Source organism: Rosa rugosa, chromosome 7 (genome assembly GCF_958449725.1).
Source record: "Rosa rugosa chromosome 7, drRosRugo1.1, whole genome shotgun sequence".
NCBI classification, from domain to species: Eukaryota; Viridiplantae; Streptophyta; class Magnoliopsida; order Rosales; family Rosaceae; genus Rosa; species Rosa rugosa.
In genome coordinates this window covers 4,959,115-4,983,755 of record NC_084826.1, presented here as the reverse complement: position 1 = coordinate 4,983,755, position 24,641 = coordinate 4,959,115, and the positions used below count along the sequence as shown (strand labels likewise).

At 38.2% G+C, this 24,641-nt stretch overlaps 6 protein-coding genes across 9 annotated transcripts; all 6 read right to left on the bottom strand.

Annotated features, from left to right (window-relative positions):
- Positions 1-302: 302 nt before the first annotated feature.
- On the bottom strand, positions 303-3,532 carry LOC133721006 (uncharacterized). The gene is made up of 7 exons (XM_062147505.1): positions 3,147-3,532; positions 2,520-2,638; positions 2,363-2,428; positions 2,013-2,210; positions 1,506-1,624; positions 1,152-1,257; positions 303-964 (listed from the first exon to the last, which is right to left on the bottom strand). Exons 1-7 carry the CDS (start codon positions 3,370-3,372, stop codon positions 503-505), a joined length of 1,296 nt encoding a protein of 431 aa, XP_062003489.1. The 5' UTR covers positions 3,373-3,532; the 3' UTR covers positions 303-502.
- Positions 3,533-4,044: 512 nt separating this feature from the next.
- LOC133721561 (uncharacterized) lies at positions 4,045-6,252 on the bottom strand. The gene is made up of 3 exons (XM_062148212.1): positions 6,087-6,252; positions 4,919-5,220; positions 4,045-4,348 (listed from the first exon to the last, which is right to left on the bottom strand). The coding sequence occupies exons 2-3, from the start codon at positions 5,169-5,171 to the stop codon at positions 4,314-4,316; spliced, it is 288 nt and encodes a 95-aa protein (XP_062004196.1). The 5' UTR covers positions 5,172-5,220; positions 6,087-6,252; the 3' UTR covers positions 4,045-4,313.
- A 745-nt stretch (positions 6,253-6,997) lies between these two features.
- LOC133721560 (uncharacterized) lies at positions 6,998-10,346 on the bottom strand. Of its 3 annotated transcripts, none has more exons than XM_062148208.1 (8): positions 9,874-10,346; positions 8,975-9,052; positions 8,736-8,878; positions 8,522-8,592; positions 8,139-8,234; positions 7,666-7,758; positions 7,431-7,536; positions 6,998-7,315 (listed from the first exon to the last, which is right to left on the bottom strand). In XM_062148208.1, exons 1-7 carry the CDS (start codon positions 10,312-10,314, stop codon positions 7,454-7,456), a joined length of 1,005 nt encoding a protein of 334 aa, XP_062004192.1. In that variant the 5' UTR covers positions 10,315-10,346; the 3' UTR covers positions 6,998-7,315; positions 7,431-7,453. The 3 variants fall into 3 exon arrangements, with proteins under 3 accessions (XP_062004192.1, XP_062004193.1, XP_062004194.1); XM_062148209.1 differs by having other exon boundaries at positions 6,998-7,309; XM_062148210.1 differs by lacking the exon at positions 7,431-7,536 and having other exon boundaries at positions 6,998-7,309.
- Positions 10,347-12,566: 2,220 nt separating this feature from the next.
- LOC133721767 (ATP-dependent Clp protease proteolytic subunit-related protein 3, chloroplastic) lies at positions 12,567-16,299 on the bottom strand. Its single transcript, XM_062148485.1, has 10 exons — positions 15,917-16,299; positions 15,542-15,643; positions 15,127-15,249; positions 14,988-15,047; positions 14,443-14,539; positions 14,291-14,364; positions 13,988-14,041; positions 13,797-13,880; positions 13,580-13,710; positions 12,567-12,881 (listed from the first exon to the last, which is right to left on the bottom strand). Exons 1-9 carry the CDS (start codon positions 16,187-16,189, stop codon positions 13,615-13,617), a joined length of 963 nt encoding a protein of 320 aa, XP_062004469.1. The 5' UTR covers positions 16,190-16,299; the 3' UTR covers positions 12,567-12,881; positions 13,580-13,614.
- A 578-nt stretch (positions 16,300-16,877) lies between these two features.
- On the bottom strand, positions 16,878-18,616 carry LOC133721768 (stress-related protein). Its single transcript, XM_062148487.1, has 3 exons — positions 18,372-18,616; positions 18,052-18,279; positions 16,878-17,439 (listed from the first exon to the last, which is right to left on the bottom strand). The coding sequence occupies exons 1-3, from the start codon at positions 18,408-18,410 to the stop codon at positions 17,023-17,025; spliced, it is 684 nt and encodes a 227-aa protein (XP_062004471.1). The 5' UTR covers positions 18,411-18,616; the 3' UTR covers positions 16,878-17,022.
- A 1,581-nt stretch (positions 18,617-20,197) lies between these two features.
- LOC133721766 (G-type lectin S-receptor-like serine/threonine-protein kinase RKS1) lies at positions 20,198-24,029 on the bottom strand. 2 transcript variants are annotated; one of them, XM_062148483.1, is made up of 7 exons: positions 22,219-24,029; positions 21,965-22,102; positions 21,612-21,760; positions 21,221-21,431; positions 20,881-21,118; positions 20,653-20,803; positions 20,198-20,577 (listed from the first exon to the last, which is right to left on the bottom strand). In XM_062148483.1, the coding sequence occupies exons 1-7, from the start codon at positions 23,498-23,500 to the stop codon at positions 20,275-20,277; spliced, it is 2,472 nt and encodes an 823-aa protein (XP_062004467.1). In that variant the 5' UTR covers positions 23,501-24,029; the 3' UTR covers positions 20,198-20,274. The 2 variants fall into 2 exon arrangements, with proteins under 2 accessions (XP_062004467.1, XP_062004468.1); XM_062148484.1 differs by having other exon boundaries at positions 21,612-21,754.
- Positions 24,030-24,641: the final 612 nt, after the last annotated feature.

Here is a 24,641-nt window from a genome sequence, read left to right as displayed (position 1 = left end):
TGTGTTTTTGTTAATGCCCATGAAACGGTGCCGTTTGGTTGATCCCCTGATTAGGGTTAGCAATGGAGTAATTAACTAGATTTACTACAAAAAGAGATTAGCAAACTCAAACTTTGTTAACTATAAACTACAACAGGTGGTCAAGTTGGTAAGAGTCTCTAAATGTGAAATTCCTTGTTAGTCTGAAAGCTCAATGTGGATCACTTTGCACTTCAATTTTTGCCTTCTTGGTATGTTTATCTAATAGGACCTATAGCAATTAAAATAAATAAAATTGATGTTTAAAATTAATTGAATGGAAATTCAGTAAATACCGGATCATATTTAGCTTTAGTAAAATTTACCTGTTTACATTGGGAAACAAAGGGCAGTTTGTTTTATTATAAACTTCCTTTTAAGCTGGGAAAAAAAAAATTTCCTGACCAAAATTGTAGTTCATTTATAAATGAACACCCTAATTATAATTTACATCAGCCTCTACTAGAGTAAGTTAGAAGTAATGTCAGGCACAGTTCCATCTTGGTAGTACATTGGCTTCAAGAAATTGGTTCCATGCTTTCAACGGGCCAACCCTTCTACTACCACTTTCAGAGGTTTCAACTGCTCTACGGTTCATAAATAAGCCCCTGGCTGCAAATCCCATCAGCTCGGTAGGTTCCATAAAACTACGCATCCTTGATGCAATCCAGCCATCTTTTGAGAAACCCACTCGGAACCGATCAAAAGACTCGGGCTCTTGTGTACCGGCAACAACTAGTTGTTCCGGAGTTTCTTCCATCAGTGAACCATCATTTAGTAATTGTGTCCCTTGAGTCATTTTGTCAACCTGAACTTTCAGTTGACGTAGTCGATGACCGATTCTTGAGGATACTGCATCATATAACTTTCCTCTTGATAAATGCTTTGCTCCTTCATTATTTAGCAAATCATCAAAGTAGATTGGATCACCAATAACCACCGTCACCTACATTTTCAAAGTACACGTGAAAATAGTAAGCACGCTGAAGAAAGAAATAGTTGATATCAAGGCCTCAAGAAAGTACACGACTGAATATCAAGGCCTATACCCTCATAGATATGGTTGCTGCAGTATCAAAAGTTTCTCCAAAACTTCAACTTCAAATCATGGTTACAAGCATTAGACCACCTACCGTCTTGCCAATCCTCGGGAAGCTGGCACCAATAGGCATGATGTCCTGCATCCCGCTGTGTACAAATGGAATAACCATGGGAATATTGTCAGCGTCAAGGACCAACCTGTCAAGTAAGAATATGCAATAAAAATCAAACAGTGTTTTAACAAAAAGAAATTGAATCCAAGTGCAGTTGTATTAAAGCATAAGTTACCATTCAAGAATACAGGACATCTTACAAAAAGAAACTCAAAGACCAAAGCTTGAGAGCCAACATTCACAAAAAAATATCTTTCAAATGGTTTGACTACATATCTTATTAATCAAAGTCACAAAAGGGGCTATCTCTCACAAGTCACAATAGATCCTCACCTCCCAACACCTCTCTTGGGTGACCCCAGGGTTTTACCACCATCTCGAGAACGACTACCTTCTGGGAAGATGTGAACCCAGCCACCTTGATTTAATTTTGAAATAGCAATGTCCATACCCTGAACCAATAAAAGAATAAAGATGAGAAGATGAGCATCGTTGTCAAACTAAAGGACTATGAATACAAATGTAGAGGAACCAAAACAAACATCAACAACTCAATTCTATATAGAGTAGATAAAACTTCACCCAACTTTCTACACCAAAATTATTTAGTCAACTGAGGATTGAATATGAGACAAAATGATAGCTGTGAGCCTTTCAGTAAAGCCAGTGCTACAAACGAAATGTACAATGTAAAGTTCAAATATATTTTTCTCTAAAAGCACTTTCTATATGCTAGGGCCGTTGGATATACTCTCACATCGTGCACAGCAGCTTCGGAAACTATACAAATTCTAGGGTCTCAACTAACTTATCAATATTTTGGAAACAATGAAAGAGTACCTTTTGATAAATCCCATCACCACGAGCAACTGGCAAGACTTTGACAGATCGGAAAAATGCTGAAGTTACAGGATTCGAAAAACACCTATCAGATGCACAGAGTGTCCACCTCAAGTTCTTAGCATCCAGAAGAACATTTGGAGGAAGCAGTGCAGCAATAACAAGCGGATCATCCATAGAAGCCACATGATTGCTAACCTGGAATGGGAATTAAGTAAAATACATTACAATTTAACAATGGGAAACTAGAAATAGTGGAGGTCCTGGAGAAGCATATGGTAGTTGAACAAAAGAGTAAACTTCATGTACATTAAGTTTTGGAAATATTAAAACGGATAATGAGGTTATACCGTTATAAGAGGCCTGTCTTTGGGTCTGCGTAGCAACGCGTCATGTAATTTTTCTAAACCATAGACCTGTCACACCCAGAAAAGCAAATTATTGCTGCGACAATGACATACAATCAAACATCTTGGGACATTAACAACTCCACACAATTTCACACACCTGAACACGATTTAATCCATTCATGAACACATGGCAAACATTGCCAATGACCGGCACAGCTACAGCTTGCACCATGCGAAGAATGGCCGACTCTTCTTCAGCGTTGATTTCCTTGCCCACTAACACCCACCGAAAAACAATCACCCTTTAATCATGGTTCTTATGCCAACACAACACTTGCATAACACGTTGCCACATTGTACATGTTATAGAGAGCACAAACAGAACAATGTACAAGTATTACCGAAAAGATCTTCAAGCCCATAGATTTTCATTTCATTATGTGCATTGTAACATTAGGAACTAACAGAATGCAAGCTAATAAGAACCCAACTGTGTCCCTAATCCGAAAAATTGAACTTTACACAAGCTTCAGATATAATTAGGCGCAGCCTCTCACTCCATCTCCCTGATTTTTAACACTAGGACTCCAGCAGAGAGTGGATTATATCAATGTGCAAGATTTCCTGATCAAAACTAACATTCGAATTTCCTTCACAACCTAAACTAACTTCACCGATCATGATCATATCAAATTGCAACAAGTAAGCACAGAAACAAATTAATCAAATTTCAATCACTACCAAAATCTCAACGAAAACAAAAACAAGTGAGAGAAGCACCGACCTCGTTTGCGATAGAAGACGGTGGAGGACGGAAGCGAGTCCCTCTTGAAATCACGGAACCGCTGGAGCCAACGCTGCACGGTGGAGGCGAAGTAACCGTCGGCGAAAACCGGGTGGTGCCTGAACCGGCGGTCCACCTCGACTCTGAACCGCTCCCTGAGCCGGCGTTGTACGGATAGGGCATTGCTCTTCCACAGATCTCCGCGCTCAACCCTCGCAGCAGCCATCAAAACGACGCCGTAGGATCAATACGAACAAACGGAGAGAGAGAGAATCAGAGAACAGAAAATAAAGAAGGAAATGATGGAGAGAGAGAAAACAGCTAAGCGCGAGTGTAGAGAGAGAGAGAGAGAAGAAAGGGTTGAGCTTCTTTTGTGTGAGGGAACGGTTTTAGTCTTCGTGCGTAGTGAGCAAGTAAATGGTTTTTTTTTTTTTTTTTTCTTTGATCAAAGTATGGTTTTGGTTAGTTATCTAATTTGGGTTGGCTGTTTTACTTTTACTTGCTCCCCAAAATTCCTATTTACCCTCGGAAAAGTTACTTTTTTGTTCACTCAATTTCGCAAAGAATGATTCGAACTTGAAACTTCAGCAAGTAACTAACTATTCGAGATATAAGTCAGACAAATGTCTGATAATTCTAATTGTCTAAATTGTTTTTGTGAACACTTAGATCGAACGTGAAATTTTCTATTCACATTTTTTTTCCTTTATATGAGACTCACGATCACAAATCGAAATCATGGATAATGATCATCAAATCCCTTGAACATGCAATACTTATCCAGACATAAAGATTATCATAAACAAGAAGGTTCTGAATCTTAGTGCTGCAATCTAGAAACAAATATTGATAACTGCAACAATCAGACGGCATAGACTCAGAGAGATTGCGATTGAGATTGAGGTGGAAGAGGCAACACCATTCTTATTCTTTCACATGCTTTCTTTGCACAATGAAAATGGGTATGAACAACAATCAAGACAACTTCTGTGGCAGTTCTTGTACACTAAATAATAAGGGCTGAAACAAAAGAGACAATTTTTGCTTATACAAAAATGCCAATACCAAACATTAGCTTAGAAACCAAATGCAGTTGTCTTTGCAGCCTATGCCTCATTAATAAAGTTTCAAATCTAATGCCGATACATTCACAACTCTATCTGGGCTTTATTTGTCAAACTCCCATAATACGCCTCCATCCTCTGCAACAGCAAAGCAGAAATACATTAGCATAAGATCTATTCCAAATGTACATATGAAAAACCAAAAGAGGATACTTAAAAAATTTTGAAAAAATACAGGCCGTTTTACAACAACCAGACTACATCTTAGAATGCTTACAAAAGTTCCCACTACTTTAGCGAAACACTGCTTTTAGAGGTCAAGAGAGATTCATCTTTTGTTAAGAAACCATCTCTCAACAAATACAAAAGCAAATGCATACTTTCACATCTCCTTTAGCGTTTTTGGTTAGTAAGCATTACATCAGAAATCTGATCATTTCTTTATTTCACATCTCCTTTCAAAAACTCTTAATGGGTTGGATATGCAATTTAAACCATGAAAAACCCCAAGGTGCATAATTTCCCACGACAAAAACAGCTCAAAGAGATGCAGTATCTAATGTTAGCATTGCATATAACCAAAAACGCTAAACGTGCAAAGATTATAGTTGTCTTGAACAGGTCAGAATTTGTAATCAATACACAAAAAACAACAGGGTAAATCCTACCATAAGGAAAGAAAACGAACATGGAAACCAAAAGGCGTACCTCTAACTTTCTTGTTTATCCACATCTCCACCAGCATCCCTGCACCAATTCCACCAGCAATACATGCTCCAACAAATGTAAAGTTGTAGAGTCGAGATCTTCGAGGAAGAAAATAGCACTCTGGAATCTGCCTAATCTTCTTGGGAAGCCGCTTCTTTATTCCTGGTTTATCACCGGGATTCCTCTGCATGTCATTACCAACAGCTTTCCAATCGACCCCTTGCAACGGGTCTCTTGGCTCCTCGCTGCCCATTTCTGTAAACTAGTGCCCTTTAGGGATAGCCCAACTTTGAAGTTGCAGACTGCAAGCAATGCAAGAAACACCAGTAAATAAGACACCCAAAATATAACACCCAATTTGATGGTAACCAAAATGTTTCGAAACTCCATCACAATTGTTAGTAAGAGAAGACAATCAAGTGCATCCAGGGCCGGCCCTGTGAGTTTAGAGGCTCAAGGCGAAAAAAAAATTCGAGGCCCCAAAACAAATGCTCAAATCTTTTGTAAGAAAACAATATCCCAATTGTGTTTAAATGATGTAGAGTAAATAGCCATCTGGGGATGATACAATCATTATCTAAACACATGCAATGTTCCAGTTTTAGTATCTTCACAATCAACAAAAGTTTTCCAAAGTTCTTTGCTGTATGCAATATGAAAACTAAAAAGACTCAAGTTGATATTCAAAAACTGAAACTGATATCCATATGCCCCGGACCATAAAAAAGTGTTTACTAGGAACTCTCTTTTTCTTGCAATACAAAAACTTGACAATCAAACTTGCAACAGGGAGATAGACACAATCATTTAAAAGGTCAAAAATTCTCACAAGTGGATTTACGGTCATGTCACCAAGCAATTATACAATCTGTAATCTACATCACCAAGCAATTGTACAATCATACAATCTCATTGAAAGCAATTATCAGCGATTCATTATTCACATTGTCGTTCAACATATAAGAAAATACATCTCCAACCAACATGAAAAACATTCATAAAACAATTCGAAATTTAAATTTCATCTGGGCACCAACCTAGTAGCTTAAATGCCCCCCCAGGAGAGCTCTAGGGTTCTGCACATGCAATTCAAAAGGAAATTAACAGAAATTTCAATCTTCAAAATGAAATTAACAGGAATTTCAATCTTCACAGAAAAAAAAAATACCCGGATGCTTTCCAGCGCTGCAAAACAAGTGTTAGTGTACATACAGCATGTTATTCGAGCCGAGTAATCCGAATTCAACAAAATCAATCTCGCCTTGTTAAGAAAACCCTTAGCCCCAATTCAGCCTTCTTTTTTCCAGAAAATTTGACCGTGAGAAGACAACGATGAATAGTCCGTAATAAGGTTGCGGGTCAACAAGATCCGCGTGTTTTAAAATGGGTTGGGTCATGCTCTTTGGGTCCAGAAACGGGTCTAAGCCCAAATGTTTTTTTTATCTGCAGGCCTACAAAATTTTTTTTTGAGGCCCATAACTTCAAAATTTAAAATAAATAAAATAAAAAAAAAATAAAAAAACACTCTATGTTTATTGGAGTCAGTAAAATTGATTGGAGGTTATAAAATATTTATCAGTGGTTAGTAACCATTTTTTGAATTTTATTGGAAATGAAAAGAAAATTCACATCTACCCAATGGACCGGAGCCGCGTTTAGACTGACTGTGGCAAAATAATTCCTCAATTTTATTATTTTGGCTCAATGATATTTAAACTACGGTTCCACACAAAACAAAACAAAAGGGAAATTGCACCATGTAATGAAAAAACAGGTAGAGATTTATCTACTTTACAATGATCCGGGTCAACCTTTCTTTTTAGATAATTAGACTTTATTTTTCATGAACTTAACCATTAATTATCAGTCAATTTCAGTTTAAGCCTTAATTTGATGATATTTAACTTGGTAGGAACTTATCCAGCTTAGCAGGCAAGCAAAAAAGTCCCAAGGGGATTATTAACAAGCTAGTAACCAAAAGCATTGTTATCAGGATTCAATGCTGCAAATGGAATGAGTATCATATAATCAATCTAGTTAAAAAGTGGTACCCTAATTGATTGTTTTTGTCCATTGTAGTAGACATGCTTAATCTTAGCTCTGCTTTGTATACCCCATCACATTTTTATTACATTATGGGAAGATATAATGTTTAGCGACATTCAATTGAGTTACATCAATGAATAGGCTGAGCTCCAAACCTAGGAAGTAGCAGAGCCACACGCACCAAGACTCTTGACATGCAATCTGCCACCAGTAAAACCGAAACGAATGATCTCTCACCTTCTGCAATCATACCAAAGGAATCACCTCGCTTTCATAATTCCAAGTTTCCAACTTAATTCTGGCAAATATCTCATTTCAGGTTGATCCGCGACCACGATACATAATCTGCAACTGGCCACCAAAGAAATTAGAAGCTGATCGCATCCACTCAGGATGAAAAGAAAACGATCAGGAAAGTTGCAGAAATATAAATGACATGACAGAGCAGAGATCAAGATGTATATACATATGGCTACTTCGGACTGAGCATCAGCAAATAAAAAGTTGAAACCTCGGCTCCGGATTTCCCACAGCCAAATAGTTGACATCAACTGCAACCTCCCCAAGATCGTCTGGCAGCACAATGACAATTTGTATTTTCTTAACCTTCTGGAACTTATATTTGGAAAAGACATGGAATAAGATATGTTCAAACTTCCCAATACCAAGTGGGATTGAAAATGATCAATGGAAGTACACACCTTCATATATAGTCCTTGCAAAATTTACATATTCGGGTATGAGATCTCTATATATGATTCCATCTGGACGGGCATTGAGCACCACCAGGACACCTGAAAATTTCCACATTACATAAATTTTATTGCAAAAGAAAGGACCTGTGCTTCATTTTGATAAATCACCCGTGCATATCTCAATCAAATACTTTGGCGGTAAGAAACAGACAAGAGAAATCTGATCCGACAGAAAAACAAATGTGCTTTATTCATGTGATACATTGTAGTATTCTGGTTGCTTATGCATCCCATACAAATGCAAACCCAGACCTCCACATTTCTTTCAGATATTAAACTGAACATGCTGCTCATAGGGGACTAATATACAGGTGACATGATCTGTCGGTAACTTACAACTCTCATAAAGACTGAAACTTTTTATTGGTTCAGAAAGACATTCCAACTTCCTATAGATTCTAATTGTACGGGAGAGGTACCTGGTGCTTCCCAACCTTTGGCTGAATTGCTTGGCAATGGAGCTAGCCAGAGGATATTTCGCAGGTTCATTGAGTCATCATACGTCACATTGGACCCTAAAAGAGGTGATATTAGAACAAAAGATGTACAAACATTTCATTACAAGGCGTTTACCATATTTTTCTGACCTATTGTAATTGCTTGATATGCTTAATCCAAAAATTTGAGGAACAACTAAGGAATGGTTATGGTGAGGAAAATCTAACTTTAGCTTCTTTCTTCATTAATCTTTTTTAAGCCATTACTGAAAACAGAACACCAACTATTTGTAAACCTTGAACAAAAAGTACAAACAGATTAAAATAGATCCTACTAATATATAAAATGTTATCTGGAACTTTACCTCTTTGACAGAAACCCATGTTGTATGGAAATAATTCTTTATCATATGCAGGGTATTCTTTCGCATGAAACCTGCCAAATATAGAAACATATGTTCTTAACAGAAGAAATGACAGGTAAAAACTGTTTGTTGTTCAATTTCGTATCATACATGCACAGCCTACCATATGGTACAAAAAAATTTACAAGATGTAGTGAGAAAGATACCAACTTACAATATACCAAGTCTTCCAGTGTCTAAGGCAAGGAATAGGTGGCCATGGAACAAATCATAACGATTCAACGACACATTCAACCCAACAGTGGGACCGCGGGCAAGAATAAGTTCAAATAAAAATCCAATATATGAATTCAACTCCTGCAGTACGAGAAAAGAACACTGGATCAATCAAAAGAGAATTCGCCCCATGCCTGGAATAACACGAAAACAAAGTTTCATTGCTTTGATGCAGACCTCACTTATGAAATGTCTCCCATATGGAGTTCTGGTAAGCTGACATCGGTTCTCTTCAGATCCTTCAACATCAGGTACCTAATACATCACTAGAATAAACATCATCCAGTTACAACTGCAGTACTGATAGTATAACAAACCAGATATTACATTTAATTCATATAAATCGTATGTGATGTCACCATGTAGCTGGAAGCCTGGAACACCATTAATACAAGTATATATAACAACATGCCAGTTTATATTTCTAAAACAGGTGACATAAGTTCTCCCACTTGTGTGTAATAAAAATGCAGGCTAGAAAATGAGGACCGAATCAGATATACTCAGTGGTGTTGCAAGGAAAAGGAATTTTAAAGCAGTCATTCACACAACACCAATTTATCAGAATGATGCAACATCAAGGTACAATTTTGAGCATAATTCACAGCGGCCCAACTAGACAGGGACCAAATCATATCAACTAGCTCAGCAATCGACATAACCAGCTCTGGGGTAAGGTGAACAAGTCAACAACGTGCTTGGAACTCACTTATTATCCAGGTTTCCAAGCAGCAGTGACCCCAAAGTTTGGTTCTTTATTAGTATTTAGTGTATCATTATCTTATAAACCCAATTTGTACATAATACTTTCAGGGCATTAAGTAGTAATAATCAATCACTACAAAAGACAATACTAGGCTCCTTCCTCCTCACAAACATACCTTTCCTATATCAACCAAGCTATTCATTTCATTATTAAAACTGGAAACTCCAACTCCAATTACTGCTTTTGTTAAGAATTAATAAAGGGTATTTGCCTGTGAAACCTTAGGACTAGAAAAACAGCACAGTTCGAAACTACATGCACACAAAGACATGCGAAATTAATGGAAGAAAAGATAGAATAAGAGACTGACAGTGATCATAGTCGGATCCAAAGCCCGTTGAATAGCAGCCGGGTCTCCGCCGGAGTCAACGGCAAGGCGGGCCAGCTCCAAAACCGGCTGAGGGGGCCACCAAACAAGCCTATCCTCCTCCTCTTCTCGTTGACCCTTTTGCTTGAACGTCAAGAATTTTCTACCGGAAAACTTCTCCGGGACCAGTTTCTTGGCATTGGGCCTAAAGGGTACGAGGAACTTGAAGCAGGAAGTGAGTTCTTGGGCCAGGAGGGGCTCAACGGATGAAGACTGGGATTTGGGGCCCAGCAGAGAGAGAAGGTCTGAAGGGGTGGCTTTGGGAGATGGTGAAGATTGTTTGAGAGAAGTTGGGAAAGAAGAAGAGGGTGTGAAGGAGTAGGAAGCTGTGAGAGAGAAGGAGAAGAGAAGTGTCAATCTAAGTGAGAGAGAGGGCTTCCCCATCTGCCTCTCTCCCTCGCCACAATAGTTCAAGCGAATACAGTGTCTTTTATATGGTGAAGGCCAAAAAGTAAATTTACTTTTTACTACTTGTTTTAAAAATGTAAGGGTGTTTTTTTAACTAAAAGTGTTTGAAGACTTGTGTGACTTTCAGGATGAGATTTGACTTTACAATGTTATCAATATGATACTTAAACTCAGTATTTTGTATCAGCATGATACTTCTATCAGTTTACCGTTAATATCTGTTAAAATAAAATCCGGGTTACGCATATGACTTGATTTTCAAAGATAAAATTGTTAATATAGTTAATGGTGGTGTTATTAGCAGATAGGCAAAAATCCTATCTTTGGTCTTTTTATTCTTAACCAGCAAAAGCCCCATTTTTGTTTTATACACTACAAACAAATTGTGATCAATAAGCAGTAGTGTAATGGTCAACCGGCCAAGATTCAACATAATGCATCCAATATGGTGAAGTGCAATTAAAATGCAATTACTGCATTACAATCGGAATCGGCGGCTGTGGGAGTTGGCTATGATTCCAAAATTAAAACTTACAAGGTTGTCCGCATCGTAGATTTTTGGTCAGGCTACGATTTTGCTCAACATCCTTCTGGAGGTACACTTCGGGTGCTATCAGTATGATAGGGACCAAGGATTGAAGAGGATATTGAGACAGTCATCTTTTACCATATTTCAATGGTGGAATGCAATTAAAGTAGGACTGACCTCTGTCGCACGGATAAGAACAGTAGTCGATGGCATCAGTCCCAGTTGATGGGACACGAGACTACTGGATCATGGCTGAAACAGGAGTGCATGATGAGAGTTATATAACCGAAAAATTAAAATCCTACGCAATTGATGCTACTGATACAACTGCCATGAATTTGTGAATGTGGTTTTCATCACTCGGTTATTTTAGAAACAAAATTCATCTGTAACCAAGTTAGTTTGTAATAAAACGACAAAATAATTAATTAAAGAAAGGAATCGACAACTACTTCCTCAAGAGAAACAAACAAATTTTAGTAATGATTATTCAAAATGGATATGTAATTATCAGTTACTATGACCTGCAATTGGTGTTTCAAAGGGATAGAAACACATAGGAGAAGTAAGAGGAAAGTCCTCAACAAAGGAACCAAATTTTTGGTCATCATGGTTGGAAAGATTAAGTAATGAAAGCAAAGTTTCCTTCCTGTCATTGTTGGCCTCCCCTAGAATTGAAGTGATTTCATTCTTTCCCTTGATGGTATTGTCCTTGAGGATGGTACGCTTGAAAAGGAGGCAAGTGAAGGATTCGTTGTTCTTGGAATAAGAAAGGTTATTGGCCACAAAGTTATGAGATTTTATCAAATTGCACCATGATTTACGAACGTATTTGAATCGCATAAGAGATTTCAGAGGCAATCTTGACAAGATTTCCACCACCACATTCTCTGAGGAACACAATATGCTGAGATTTTCAGCCATATATATATGTATGACCGAAACGGGCATAGGAAGAGAATCTTACCTTTGAATTCTGATGGTAGATGGTGTCAAAATCCAAGAAAAAGAGATTGAGGAACTTCTTTTATTTGGCTTTGTTTTTTAGGCTCTTCTCGAAACACAAGTATGAGATTTATATAACATGAGAAATTCAAGTTGAGAGAATTGGATTGGCTAGGCTAGGCTACAGTTTACACACACACACACACACACTTTTATTTTGCCCTTTCTTTTTCTCTCTATCATGAAAATATCTTCATAATCAAAGGCTTTAGGGTGATTCTGCAAGATTTCAGTTTTGAAATTTGTGGTTCAAAGGTTGCGCAATCATAATAAGATTAGATATTAAGAATCACTCCAAGAAACTTAATCTTCTGTGTCCTCCAATTCATCTTGCAAGTACAACCTACAAGCCTTCAATTATAATTCATACACGACCCCTTTATTTGATTGAAAAATGGATGCAAATTTAATTCAACGTGTGTTGTATGTTAGAAGTACCTGTTAATTTCATCCTAAACCCTATGAAATAATTTCCAAGTGCATATGAAAAACTATAATCAAACAAGAATCTTCGATGTATAATTCAGTTTCTCAGAGAGAGAGAGAGAAAAAAAAATTTCAATTACGAGGAAAAGAAAAAAAAAAAAAAAAGAGAGAGAGGACGTAGGGGTTGGAAAGAAAAAAAATTCAATTACGATGTATTAAATCCTATACTGTAGACCACTGTTTCTTAATCCAACTTTGGCATTTGAGGTAATCTAAAAAACTTTCAATTTTATTAAGGATTGCACCGTTCTTGCGTGAAACACCATCCAAAAACAAAAAGCTTAGTGATGAGTTATGTCTGAAAATTTTACATCAAAAACAGTCACTATGTAAGTTCAAGCGTGTTTGCGCGCCCTGTGGATTGCACCAGAGTCGATTCAATTTGGCATCACTACACTATTCAGTCTCTTTCGTCCAAACCTTGCTCGTAAACAGGTCACTGTCTCAATTCTGAGTTCTTTTACACCGATCATTGTGACGCTTTAATCATTTGGTTGACCATGTAATAGCTTCTAATAATTTCCTACACCATGAGAAGCAATCAAATCAGAAATCCAGTTAACAGATGCTTGCTACGGAAAAAAAAAAATCCCAAACAAATCATGCTGGTAGTTTTCAAACCTAAAAATTAAGCCATCAAACAATCCCAAAACAAGTTCCATTACTAGGACCTGAGAAAGAGCTTCTAAGCTAATCTGAAAGTATCACCTTTATTTACATTTGCACAATAACTTGTCGACTTGCCAAGCAACTGACATTACAGTTATATTCCTCCCCAGGAAAACTGAATTTTACTAGCTTGCTCATGTAATTATTTGAAATCAAAAAAGATTTATTGTCGGAATAAATTTTTCCCCGCGCCGGGGTGGGGGGAAGGGAGGGAGTCTTCAATGGGACCGTAATCGATTCACATTGAAGTTGTATGTAAACTCGAATGAATTTCAGAGAGTCAACAAAACCTGAAGTGCATTCTGGATCAGCTTTCAGGTACACATACTTACCAAGCGCAGCCTGTGCCTATTTTATGATTCTTTCCATGCAGAATACACCCATACAAATGATAATTATAACTTGACCCAAAAATATAGAACTATCTATGACAATGTATAAATCTCACACTTAATAACACATTATTGAGCTGCCATAAAAGAAAATATAACTTTTCCATCACTTGTTAAGTTTAATGATATTGGATGATAGACAAAAGCGAATGCCACTTACCTATAATGACAACAATGCATCCATGTTCAGATAAACTAAATTTCATCTGCAACTTTGATGCCGGCATTCTTGTCCCAATCCTCAGGGGAGGCTACATCTGCCATTATCTTTTCTTGACCACGCCACAGGATCTGCATGCAGTAAGAATAGACTGATCAACTTTCCACAACTAGTGAAAAACCACAGTCAATCCAAAAGGAATACCAGAAGGACTTACCTTGTCAATCACACCAAATTGTTTAGCGGTTGTAGAATCCATATAATATGGCCTTCTCATAAGATTAGATACAGCCTCCACGGACTAAAATAAAAAAAAATAAAAATAAAATTGTGAAGATAAATCACACGATACAATAAGTTCATTAACTTTTATCTCATATATTTATTAATTCTTATAAAAGAACTTACATTTCCTGTGTGCTTGGACAGGAGTTTTACAAGAGTGTCCCTATTTGTTATTACCTACAAAAGTACTCAAGGCAAAGTCAGTGCTCAGTTGACTTGTAATATTGTATTACAAGATGAACAGGTGATCATGACTTGATATAAACCTTTTCTACCGTATCTCCTCTGAACAAGTGGAGAGACCAAGCAAATAACCAGATAATGTGCAAGTATGTGCATAGGACAAGAACAAGGATTAAAGAAAATATTGAAACAGTCATCTTTTGCCATATTTCAATAGTGGAATGCAATTAAAGTCGGACTGACCTCTTTTGCACGAATAAGAACATCACTAGCAGGCATCAGTCCAGATGACGGGACACGAGGCTGCTGGATCATGGCTGAAACAGGAGTGATGGGAATTGTTAGCATTTTTCAAGGTCTAAAACTGAAACTTTTTGAACAAAAATGCATCGTACCTTTGGCATGTGGCATCATGAACCGGTTGCCCTTAGTTCCTGCTGCAAGCAACAGACAAGCTTGACCTATAGCAGCCCCGACAGCAACCGTATGTATCTGAATAAAGAACAACTATGTTATAAAGCAAAAGATAGAATATTTATCATATACACATGCATAAGATACTCGTACTTCTCAATGCCAAATTCCCTTAGCACTTGCAGTTCACGGTAGAAAAAGGATAAAAAGTTAATACTGTGCAAATAACACCTGCAACACGCTACTTCATAGAATTTATGAACATGATCAACAATAACCAGAATATTCAATGTCAAAACATCGCAGCTGCCTCTGCCACCATATACTTGTTTTTGTACACCAAGGCAACAGATTCAGACACTGCTAAAGTCCACCTCTATGATATGCATGTCCGCCATAACAGAGTTGCTAATCTAGAAACATTCCTATGTAGCTCAAAACCCACCCGTGAACACTAACACCATCACTGCGACCAAGATAGAGGATATAACTAAGTTAAATGCAAGAGTAGCTAAAATGGAATCACCTCATTTTTCAACTGCATCATCGCATCATAGATAGCAAAACCCTCCGATTCCATGCCAACCTGAATAGTAAGTGTTCGGAATACATGAATAAGAATAAGTTGATCAAGAAGGAAGAGATATCAGTTTCACTAGACATACCGTTTCACCATCATCACGTGTTGTTCCAGTTGAATTAATATAAATATAGATTGGTTGTTTAGGATCCATCCATTGCAGATACATCAGTTCTGCAACAATAAGCTCTGTGACTGCTGGTACAAGCTGAAACATAGAAGGTTCTTTTGAGAGATTTCACAACATGCAAGAACAAAGTCACAACAAGACTTGACAAAAAACCTATTACGGGAGTTTTTACTTTTTTCCTATATCATTTAATCGTCTGCCCCAAAAAAGTTCTAGGAACCAAATTACTTAACCAAAACAAACACTTGGTCCCTTTTTATATTTAATGTTATTTCAATTCTCAGCCTAAACATGATTAATATGACAAAATTAGATATATTACACAAGATGGAATTTATAACCAATATAAGTACGAGGCTCAAGAACTTACAGGCATGCCGATATAAACTATTCTTCCATGGAGTAGCAATGAAGGCAAATCTGGAGGCGGCTTCTTTGGTCTATGTTCATTGTAAGAAACTGATCTTTCCACCTATTCCAAACAATTCATCGAGAATAAGCAAACATTACAGTCACAAAACAAGCTCAATATAACACAATGAACCGTTAATAACATGTAAAACACTCCCTCTAATTACTGTTAAAGCATTAAAAAGATCCAAACTTTCATCAATGCTGAACATCAATACATATTTTTTCACAATGTCTACTACAATTATTTTCATCACTACCCCATTAAAAGTACCAACTGAAAATTTCAACCTTGTGAAAAAAAGCTAGAGTAACACAGAATCAAGACTCATACTTGGGCAGGGGTGGCCATGAGCTTAGGCTCGTCGAATATATCCAAGTAGGGAAGGGAGTCGGAGTTGTTGGCCGGCCGGTTGAGCAAGGTTTCCGGCGAATTTTGAGCGACGGAGGCGAGCCTGGAGAGGAAGGGGTCCCTAGGGTTTATAGGAGGGATGGGGATTTTGGCTTTTGCTTTGGCGTTAATGGAGCAGAAGGTTGTGAAATTTCGAGACTTTCGTGAGGATGAACAGGTGGGTGTGCAGATTGGTATCTGCAAACTGCTCGCCATTTTTGAGCAGCAAAGCTCCCTCTGTGAGTTTTATGGGTTTTCTCTAAGGAGCTTGGAAATGGAAAAGTGAGAGTGCTTTGGTTTCTGTTGAAGACTTGGAGGTGGAAGCTTGGCTGGGAATTTAGATGTCGTGGACGATTTTGGGTTGGGGATGGGTGTTGACTTGTGGGTGTACCTTACAGGCCCAAATATATGTTGAGCCCAGCCCACAAGATATGGCCCATTTCGGCCCAAAAGAAAATCACTCAATCCCGTCGTCAAGACTTGGGGGGCGCCCTAGCTAAAGCAAAAGGCCGGTGATATCTCTATTTTGGACGCAATAAACAGAGGTTAAATTATCTCAAACTATTTCTACTTGACGTGCAATTTTATCTACTGTCGAAGGAGTTACTGTTGAAGAAATCGAAGGTGTCCAAGAGGCTGATTTATCAGTCTAGAAAGTGTCATGTTGTTGCACATTGTATTGCTTGGTGTGAGTGAGTGAGGTTTAGTTGAAAGGATGTGCCAAATTTATGAGTGCCATGAACAAAGAGTAGAGACTAGTTTAAGAAAATGTAACACGCTGGCCCAAGAAAGAAGAACAAACTGAATCGACTATGTCAGGAAGAATCAACCACGAGTTGTACTTTGTTTAAGTTTTGTTCAAGTTAGATTCATGAACAGCACATTATACGCAGAAGAAAGTAGATCGGAGAAACAAAAAATGTATATATAACATTTGGCAAACTTGAAAAGCTATGCCCAATTCTTACATATATTGTTTTCTGTTAATTATTTCCAGCAAACAAATCCAGTATTATAACATCAAAACAAACATATAAACAAACAAATCCCTATTGAACAGCAATATCAGTCTCCCCATGAGTTGCTGCGATCAATGGCTCTGGTTCAGGCACCTTCTCTCCGAAGACCTTGGCAATTCTCTCTGTGGGAACCAAAGGCATATATGACGCAACCCTGTACCCCTTCCCGGCAGTGTGTTGCACAGTCTCATTGTACTTCTCAGAACAATATGCCGCAGCTGGTACAACTACCCCAGCCACCTTTGGGAAGACGGGGAGTTCATTCAGCTTTCGCCATGCAGAAGCAGCGCATTCCTCAGCTTTTGGTTCATACTTGGTGTAGACAGATTTAGCAGCTGTACAAGCCGTCTCTGGTGCCTTTTGAGCAACTGATAAGGCTTTGGATGAGGCCTGCCTGATCACTGGACGCACATCTAGCTTGGCAGCCTTGGTCACAGATTCATCAACCTGAACAAGTTCAAATATTCATGATCAGTTACACAATCCAAAATAAGCTTCAGACCATTAGAAGTATCTTAACCGAGGCATGCATTGAACAGAGACCTCGATGCACTCATCAAATTACTGCAACTATCAATTCACTCAAATAAACAAATAAATTAGAATTGAAGCATTTTATCTCATCAAGGAAACAAAAAATCTCAAGCAAACTCAACACCCGTAGAAGTCTAAATTTAAATTGAAGAAGCACTTATATGAAGGAACAAACAACTACCAAGTAACTCAAAACCCAATTGATTGTGTGAATGTCTAACTCAAAATCGACGATGCAAGCAACAACCCTATCAAGAAACTACCAAATTTAGTGAGTGGAAAATGTAACTCAACTGTGTATGAACAAACTACCTCCAGTAAATCAAGCCAAATTCAAAACCATTATAAATAAAAAAGGAAAAATCCCCAAATTTTCATACACAAATTGAAACTTCTGCAATCACAATTGTGTTTAAGTTCAGTTTCCGAACCCAAAACAAAACCCTATCATTGAGTAAAATGTCACAAGCAACACCACAAACAACACAAGAACAATAAAAATAAAAATAAAAATTCTTAAGGTACCTTGCGATCAACAAAGGTGAGAATTTGGGCCGGGGCTTCCTGGTACTTGTCATAAACCGGTCCAACAACAGTCTTCACCTTCCCCTCCACACACTCAACCCCATTCTTCAAAGGACCAGACCTCTCCTTCGCATAACCGTACACTTTCGTGACGCAAGCCCCGGATGCAACGGCGGCGTTTTGAACAAATCCCAAATACTTGAGACTCTGCTCCTCCTTATTCTCACCCTACACAAAATCCCCAATTCAATTAAAACCCACAACCATTAAACCCCAAAAATCCAAACAAAAATTTCACAAAACAGAACAAATTAAAGTACCATCTGCGGTTCCTGCACGCTTGAATCTTGTTGGGCCATGATCAAAATCGCTTCTTTTTGCTGTTGGGAATGAATGAAAACTAGGGTTTTTGAATTTGACTTTCAGATTTTGTTGACTTTGATGAAGAGGACGACGAGGGTTTTATAGGGGAAAGAGTCCGAGCGGTTTCTTAAGAACGAAGAATTTTCTTCCTCTGCAAGCGAGAATGGCGGTGTGAACCCAACAGGGCGCGTTGGGTCGTTTTAAGCCAAACCCAACTGCCACGGCGCGTTATATTCTGCTGGCTTAACGAGCAAGTCCGTTAGAGTTGCGCCGTTGACTTGGGGGTGACTAATAGGGTTAGGGCTAACGCCGTGAGGCTGGTGGGGTTAAAGGAGAAGGAAGTTTTGGACTGTTTCAATGGGTGGTTGTGATTGCGCGGGAAAGGAGGATTCGAGAAGGTGCTTTGGGTCCCAATGGGTTCGAGAAGAGAAGGCCCGATGAAGATGGAGTTGTGAAAGGCCCACTTTCTAAGATGGTCGGGTCGGTGACATTGTTTATTTGTGGAGCTCTAAATGTCCACGTGTTCGTGATTCGAAACAACTTGTGACCTCAATAAGATAAGTGATTGGTTTATACTTTCTGATTTTTATTCGTCTGTTTTGCCCTCATGTATGGACTGATGGACGTGCCGACTTTATATCGGACAATTCTTAGGCTCATCCTAGGGGTGAACGTGCCCTCATGTGATTAAGACATAATAACTTAAATAATTTTTAGGTGCATATTCATCCCCATTACCGATTAACATACTTTTATTTAATAAATTTATAATCTAACGGTCTATATATTAAATAAACATTTAAAGATTATCTCTGTAAAAAATCAATCGAATCAGAAATCGTTTAATTATCTAATTGAATCAAAGAAATTCATCCTCAAATGCTGCCAGCATTTGCAAATTCCGGCATTGAGCTAATTGTAACAATTGAAAACACAATGCTGGGCGAATTAACCAACCCCTAAGCAGCTCTTCTCTATGTTAGCACACACATTAAGCCTTTTTATCCCTCCACGAAAATCACCAGCATTGCAGCAGGAAATGAGGTGGATGCAACCGACTTGCTAGCTAACCTTATACCGGCCATGTCCAGCATTCAAGGGGCATTATGTCAGTTAGGCCTTGATTCATACATCAAGGTGTCAATGCCTTTTTCTTACTTAGTGATGGAAGAATCTTATCCGCCTTCTGCTGGCAGTTTTAAAAGTGAGGTCTCTTCTGTGATGTCACAAGTGTTACAGTTCTTGTCGAGCACAAAGGCACTGTTTGTAAGGCAGAATAACTTTATAATTGATACCAAGTGATGCAACTCTTTGTAGGAAACAGAGAAGAAGCAGAGCAGTATTGATTATGTTAAAGTTTGCCATAGACTGTTCAGTGAAAAGTTTGCTTGCAATTCAATGAAGAACTAAGCACCAGAAGACTGAGTAGTGCTAGCAATCTCACACCAAGAATTCATCTAAATTACCGGTAATTTATATGATTCATAGTTACTAGGACAGTCTGTCTCTCCCCTAATCACTAGGATATCATACTTTCCTTAACAAACTTGGAAACCAAAAATAAATTAGTCTAGCACAAGTAATCCTATCTTTGATCAGCTGATCCATCCATTGCTAGTGTTTCTTTCTTTACCATTAAATTCTGACTCAATGTTTTTTTCCATCTTTAAATGCAGATTGGCCACGTTTGCTACCCCTGACTGGAATAGATTGATATTAGGAAATGGATTAGATTGGATCTTAACTGGTGTTTGCAGAAACAGATAGAAAATGGATAGGAGACTAAAAACATAAAATTCTGATGAAAAATAAATTAAATAAAAACTAGTACATATTGTCAGAATTTTAAGTTTTGCATCATTATCGAGCTTCCATTGTAGTTATTGTCAAGTCATTTACAGAATCAGATCCGTTTGGAAGTAATGGATCAACATCAGCGTTGAAATCTCTTCTGTAAACAAATGCCGGATGCTTAGGCAATGGAGGAGATGCTTCACCACTCAACATGAAAACAATGGCTGACATGGCAGGTCGGTCCTTTGAATCTTCTTGTACACACAAGAGCGCAACTTGTATGCTTCTCATGACTTCATTAGGCTGATATGACTTCAGTGTCGAATCAACAATATCTAAGGCCCTGCCTTCTCCCCAGAGCTCCCAAACCTGCAGTTGAAATTTAGTTTAAAAAACAAATGAATACTAAGGGATAAAATGTTAGAAAAAATATGTTTTGCTTACATGTCCTATCAAGTTCATGGAAGGATCCTCCAGATCATAACCATTGTTTTTCCGGCCACTGACAATCTCCAACATTATGATCCCAAAACTAAATACATCAGATTTCGTAGAAAATCTTCCAAATATTGCGTACTCTGGTGACATGTAGCCACTGTATATAAACAATGTAGAATGTCATAGACAAAGAATGACATAATGAAGATTAAATGTGATATTTATTATTCTTACTATGTTCCAACAATTCGGCTCGTGTTATCTTGCAGTTGATCTCCGTGGAATATTCTAGCCATGCCAAAATCAGAAATTTTTGGGTTCATCTTCGTATCTAGAAGAATATTGCTAGTTTTCAGATCTCTATGGATGATCCTCAATCTTGAGTCTTGGTGAAGATACAAAATCCCACGAGCAATCCCGTTGATAATTTCAAAGCGCTTTTCCCAATCCAAGAAGGACCGTCTTGTGTTATCTACATCAAAATGCAAACGGTACTCTTTAGCAAAGAAGCTTCAAAAATGTTCTTTATATTTGAGAAATGGCTTGAAGCAATCATTATTTCATCTACACGTACCGAAAAGAAAGGAGTTCAAGCTTTTGTTAGGCATGTATTCTAGCACTAACATCCTTTCTTCTCCCTTTATACAACAGCCTAAAAGTTTCACAAGATTCCTGTGTTGAAGTCTTGCTATAACTGCAACTTCATTTTTGAATTCTTCGATCCCTTGTCCTGAAGTTTGGGACAATCTTTTCACAGCAACTTTCTCTTCATTTGGTAGCTGACCCTGAAGTTATGTCCAATATCAATATCAATCTTTCACATAGTTAAGACCTTTAAGGAACAACTAAACTGTTGATTAATTAATTAAGAATAGTGAAAGAAACAGCCATGCCAGAACCTAACAGAGCCAGAACAAAAAGGAGATTTTTAGAGCCTAGAAATGTTTAGGAATTTGTTGCTATACCTTATAAACAGAGCCAAAACCACCATGGCCAAGTTCATTGACACGAGAGAAGTGGTCTGTGGCTGCTATTATTGTGTCAAGATCGAAAAATTGCAATTCAGGGTTTCTCTGGTTTTCCACAAGCTCGTCTGCCTCCACAAAGTCTATGCCTAGAAAATAAACAATTATTATCTACATCATTTTATCCTCGCTGTTCTAACCGAATAACATCATCACTTTAGTCCATGTTTTCAAGATGCAGATGATCTTGTTGAAGTTCTTTCATGTGATTTACAGATGGAACGAGTGTTACCAGCTCATAACAACTAAAGCAGTTTAACTAATTAATTAAAATAGATGAGAACGTCTTTCACCTTTTGTGTTCCTGTTCTTCTTACCCCACCAACATGCAAGCATAATGATTAGTACCAATGCTAGCACAGCAGACAGTATTGGAATAGCCAGCATACCCCTCCTTTCCAAGAAACGTTCTGATCTTCTGGCATTTGCAGCTACATAAGAAGGTGACAAAGGATTAGAAAACAATGACATAAAAAACAAGTAATTTTGACATTCAAAACTTATATGTACTCAGTTGAGTTTGCTTCCATTGCAAGCAGATTAGTACCTAACACGGTTGCATTCACACGAACGTAGAGATCTTGTCCAAGCTCTGTATACACTAAAATGTCCATCAAGTCATCATACCATGTCAAGCAATCAACAATCCCTTCATATTCAGTGCTCAAATATGCGGTGCAAGAACAATTTCTTAGGCACTCCTGCTCACACTCTTTGGCACTCATACCTGATTTTAACAATGCTCCTATCGATGTGTCAGGATATTTAACTCTTGCCACCTTCACAAACCCGTCTCCATCTCCACACTTCAACAAACCAAGTCGATTACTCACACATCCACCTGTCCCATTTTTATGATTCCAATCACTAATAGAATTAGGCACATACCCTGGTAAACAATCACACCAAAACATATTAACATTGTCAGGGCTACATTTGCTGTTGGCACCGCACTGTCCATACCAGTCACACCGGGACTTCGGTAAAGAGAAGTCTTCCTCCCATTGAAGGCCACCATCATCCCATGTAAGGTGTTCTACCGCAGAATCAGTCAGTGTTGCTCTTGTAATTGTATTGGTGTCATTCATGAGATAATAAGTCTCCTCTTGATTAGTGACCAAATCAATTGGCACTGTATCACTTCGCCAATACTTACTCGACCCCTTGTACATAAAAAATTGGGGGGATGCAATCTGATTTGGATAGAGCCTAAGGGTATAGTCCCCAGTTCCAGGGTCATCTTGTGACTTCCAAGATGTTAAAACCCATTCTTGCCCAGTTTTCCAGTTCACCCCAACTTTCATACCTCGAATTAAAGTATCTGTAGGATGATCAAAACTTTGCCATATAGAGATTTCATTATTATCATCCTGGAACACAACTAGATTTCCTGTATCTAAAAGCTGTGCAGATATAGTGGTTGTGTGAACATTTTGAACCGACCGCGACACATAAGTAGACCAAATAGGAGTGCTCTCCATGTTATAAGCATAAAGGACTAGTTCTCCATACCTGTTTATTGTGAGCACACCAGAGGTATCATTGATGGGATTGTTCCTGTTTGCAACCCACACCACTGTTTTATTAGATACTTCAGTCTGAGAATACCAAATTCCGACATACCGGTAGCTAGAATTTCCGGGGCTGAAGAAACCCAATTCGAACTTGCTCTGTTTGGACACTAAAACTCCACCATCATCCTTCAGTTGTTCTTGGTTCCATGTTATGGTGTCCCTGGATTCGCAAAATCGGTAGAGGAGGAAGAGAAGCAGAGCTTTGAATAACATTTTCTGCGCATTAGCAACTTTGTAGGTGTGAAACAGTGGCATTTTTTCTGATTTTCAGAGAAATGAATTACGTTGATCTTCTTTTTTTTTTTTCTACTATTACGACTTTCCCAATAGTCGGACCTAGACCGTTGTCTCTTCTAGCCAGAAATTAATCAAGAAGCTAGCTGAAATTCAGAGCGATGGAGAAAATTGCCTGGCTGACATTGGTGTTCTTGATTGGCAAATGTTACATCAACTCATCAGAGATAAAAATTTTGCAGGGTCTAGTCCACCAAATGAAGGAGATGGAGGATACGATTTCGAAGCTGACGGAGAATCTTACGCAAAATAAGCTTGATATGGAGAGGAGAATCAACGAGATATATGATCTTGTCGAGATGATCCGGAGTCAATTGGATGTACCCAAGCTGCCAAGGCCGCTTAACAGAATCGCCAATGGCAAAAGAAGTGAACAACACGGATTCAGGTCGATCATGTTGTAGGAAATAAAAGCGAAAGAAGAAAGGGTTGTTTTTCTATCCCTATCTCTCTTCTTTCATGAGTTTCATCCTCTAGCTAGTAACGTAGAGAACTCTCCTAATTTTGTTGAAAACTTCCCAAATAGTCCAACATGGGACACGTTTCGTCATGATGCACGTCATATTGGACAATGACCCATGCCTATCTTGAATCGAGTATTAAACATTTTATTTATTTATGTAGAATCGAGTATTAAACTTGGTCTTGGATGTTGACTGTATGACTCATATTACTTGGTCTTGGTCTTCTTGGTCACAATTCGTTAAGTTGGATGCATACGTACAAATAGAGAAGAGGCCGGTAGAAAGATCTGGAGGAAAAAACTAGAGGAGAAGAAATGGCCAAGTTCTGCAAATTGTCAGAAGGGATGGTGGTGCAGTTCCTGTCAAGATTGCCTCTTAAATCTTTGATGCGATTCAAATGCATCCGTAAGTCGTGGTATAATATTATCCATAGTCCTAAATTTCTGGCCAAGAACATTTCCAGTTCCATTAATAACAAATTCACCTCCTCCAGTTACATCCTTCTCAAACGTACTGTGCTCAAGGACAACAATATCAAGGATATAATTATATCCTTTTTAATACACTACTAGCAAAAAGAGCAACCCACACAGATTTTTAATACACTGACTTTCACACTGATAAAAAATCAGTGGGTT

Bases quoted from the DNA above. Each gene is read 5' to 3' on its own strand.
- LOC133721560 (XM_062148208.1), bottom strand. From the start codon at position 10,314: ATGGGGAAGCCCTCTCTCTCACTTAGATTGACACTTCTCTTCTCCTTC. The intron at 8,879-8,974 runs GTCTGCATCAAA...CTCGTACTGCAG, and splicing joins GGAGACATTTCATAAGTGAG to GAGTTGAATTCATATATTGG. The intron at 7,537-7,665 runs GTGTGTACTTCC...TTGTGCTGCCAG, and splicing joins TGCAAGGACTATATATGAAG to ACGATCTTGGGGAGGTTGCA.
- LOC133721768 (XM_062148487.1), bottom strand. From the start codon at position 18,410: ATGGCCCAACAAGATTCAAGCGTGCAGGAACCGCAGATG. The intron at 18,280-18,371 runs GTACTTTAATTT...GATTTTGTGTAG, and splicing joins GCGTGCAGGAACCGCAGATG to GGTGAGAATAAGGAGGAGCA. The intron at 17,440-18,051 runs GTACCTTAAGAA...GAACTTGTTCAG, and splicing joins TCACCTTTGTTGATCGCAAG to GTTGATGAATCTGTGACCAA.
- LOC133721006 (XM_062147505.1), bottom strand. From the start codon at position 3,372: ATGGCTGCTGCGAGGGTTGAGCGCGGAGATCTGTGGAAGAGCAATGCC. The intron at 2,211-2,362 runs GTATAACCTCAT...TTCCCATTCCAG, and splicing joins AAGACAGGCCTCTTATAACG to GTTAGCAATCATGTGGCTTC. The intron at 1,258-1,505 runs GTGAGGATCTAT...CTTACTTGACAG, and splicing joins CCCAAGAGAGGTGTTGGGAG to GTTGGTCCTTGACGCTGACA.
- LOC133721767 (XM_062148485.1), bottom strand. From the start codon at position 16,189: ATGGCGAGCAGTTTGCAGATACCAATCTGCACACCCACCTGTTCATCC. The intron at 14,042-14,290 runs GTCAGTCCGACT...GTACTTTTGTAG, and splicing joins TTCTTATTCGTGCAAAAGAG to GTAATAACAAATAGGGACAC. The intron at 13,711-13,796 runs GTAAGTCCTTCT...TACTGCATGCAG, and splicing joins AATTTGGTGTGATTGACAAG to ATCCTGTGGCGTGGTCAAGA.
- LOC133721561 (XM_062148212.1), bottom strand. From the start codon at position 5,171: ATGGGCAGCGAGGAGCCAAGAGACCCGTTGCAAGGGGTCGATTGGAAA. The intron at 4,349-4,918 runs GTACGCCTTTTG...TTGCTGTTGCAG, and splicing joins GATAAACAAGAAAGTTAGAG to AGGATGGAGGCGTATTATGG.
- LOC133721766 (XM_062148483.1), bottom strand. From the start codon at position 23,500: ATGCCACTGTTTCACACCTACAAAGTTGCTAATGCGCAGAAAATGTTA. The intron at 21,761-21,964 runs GTGAAAGACGTT...TTTATTTTCTAG, and splicing joins GAAGAACAGGAACACAAAAG to GCATAGACTTTGTGGAGGCA. The intron at 21,432-21,611 runs GTATAGCAACAA...ACATAACTTCAG, and splicing joins GTTTTGGCTCTGTTTATAAG to GGTCAGCTACCAAATGAAGA.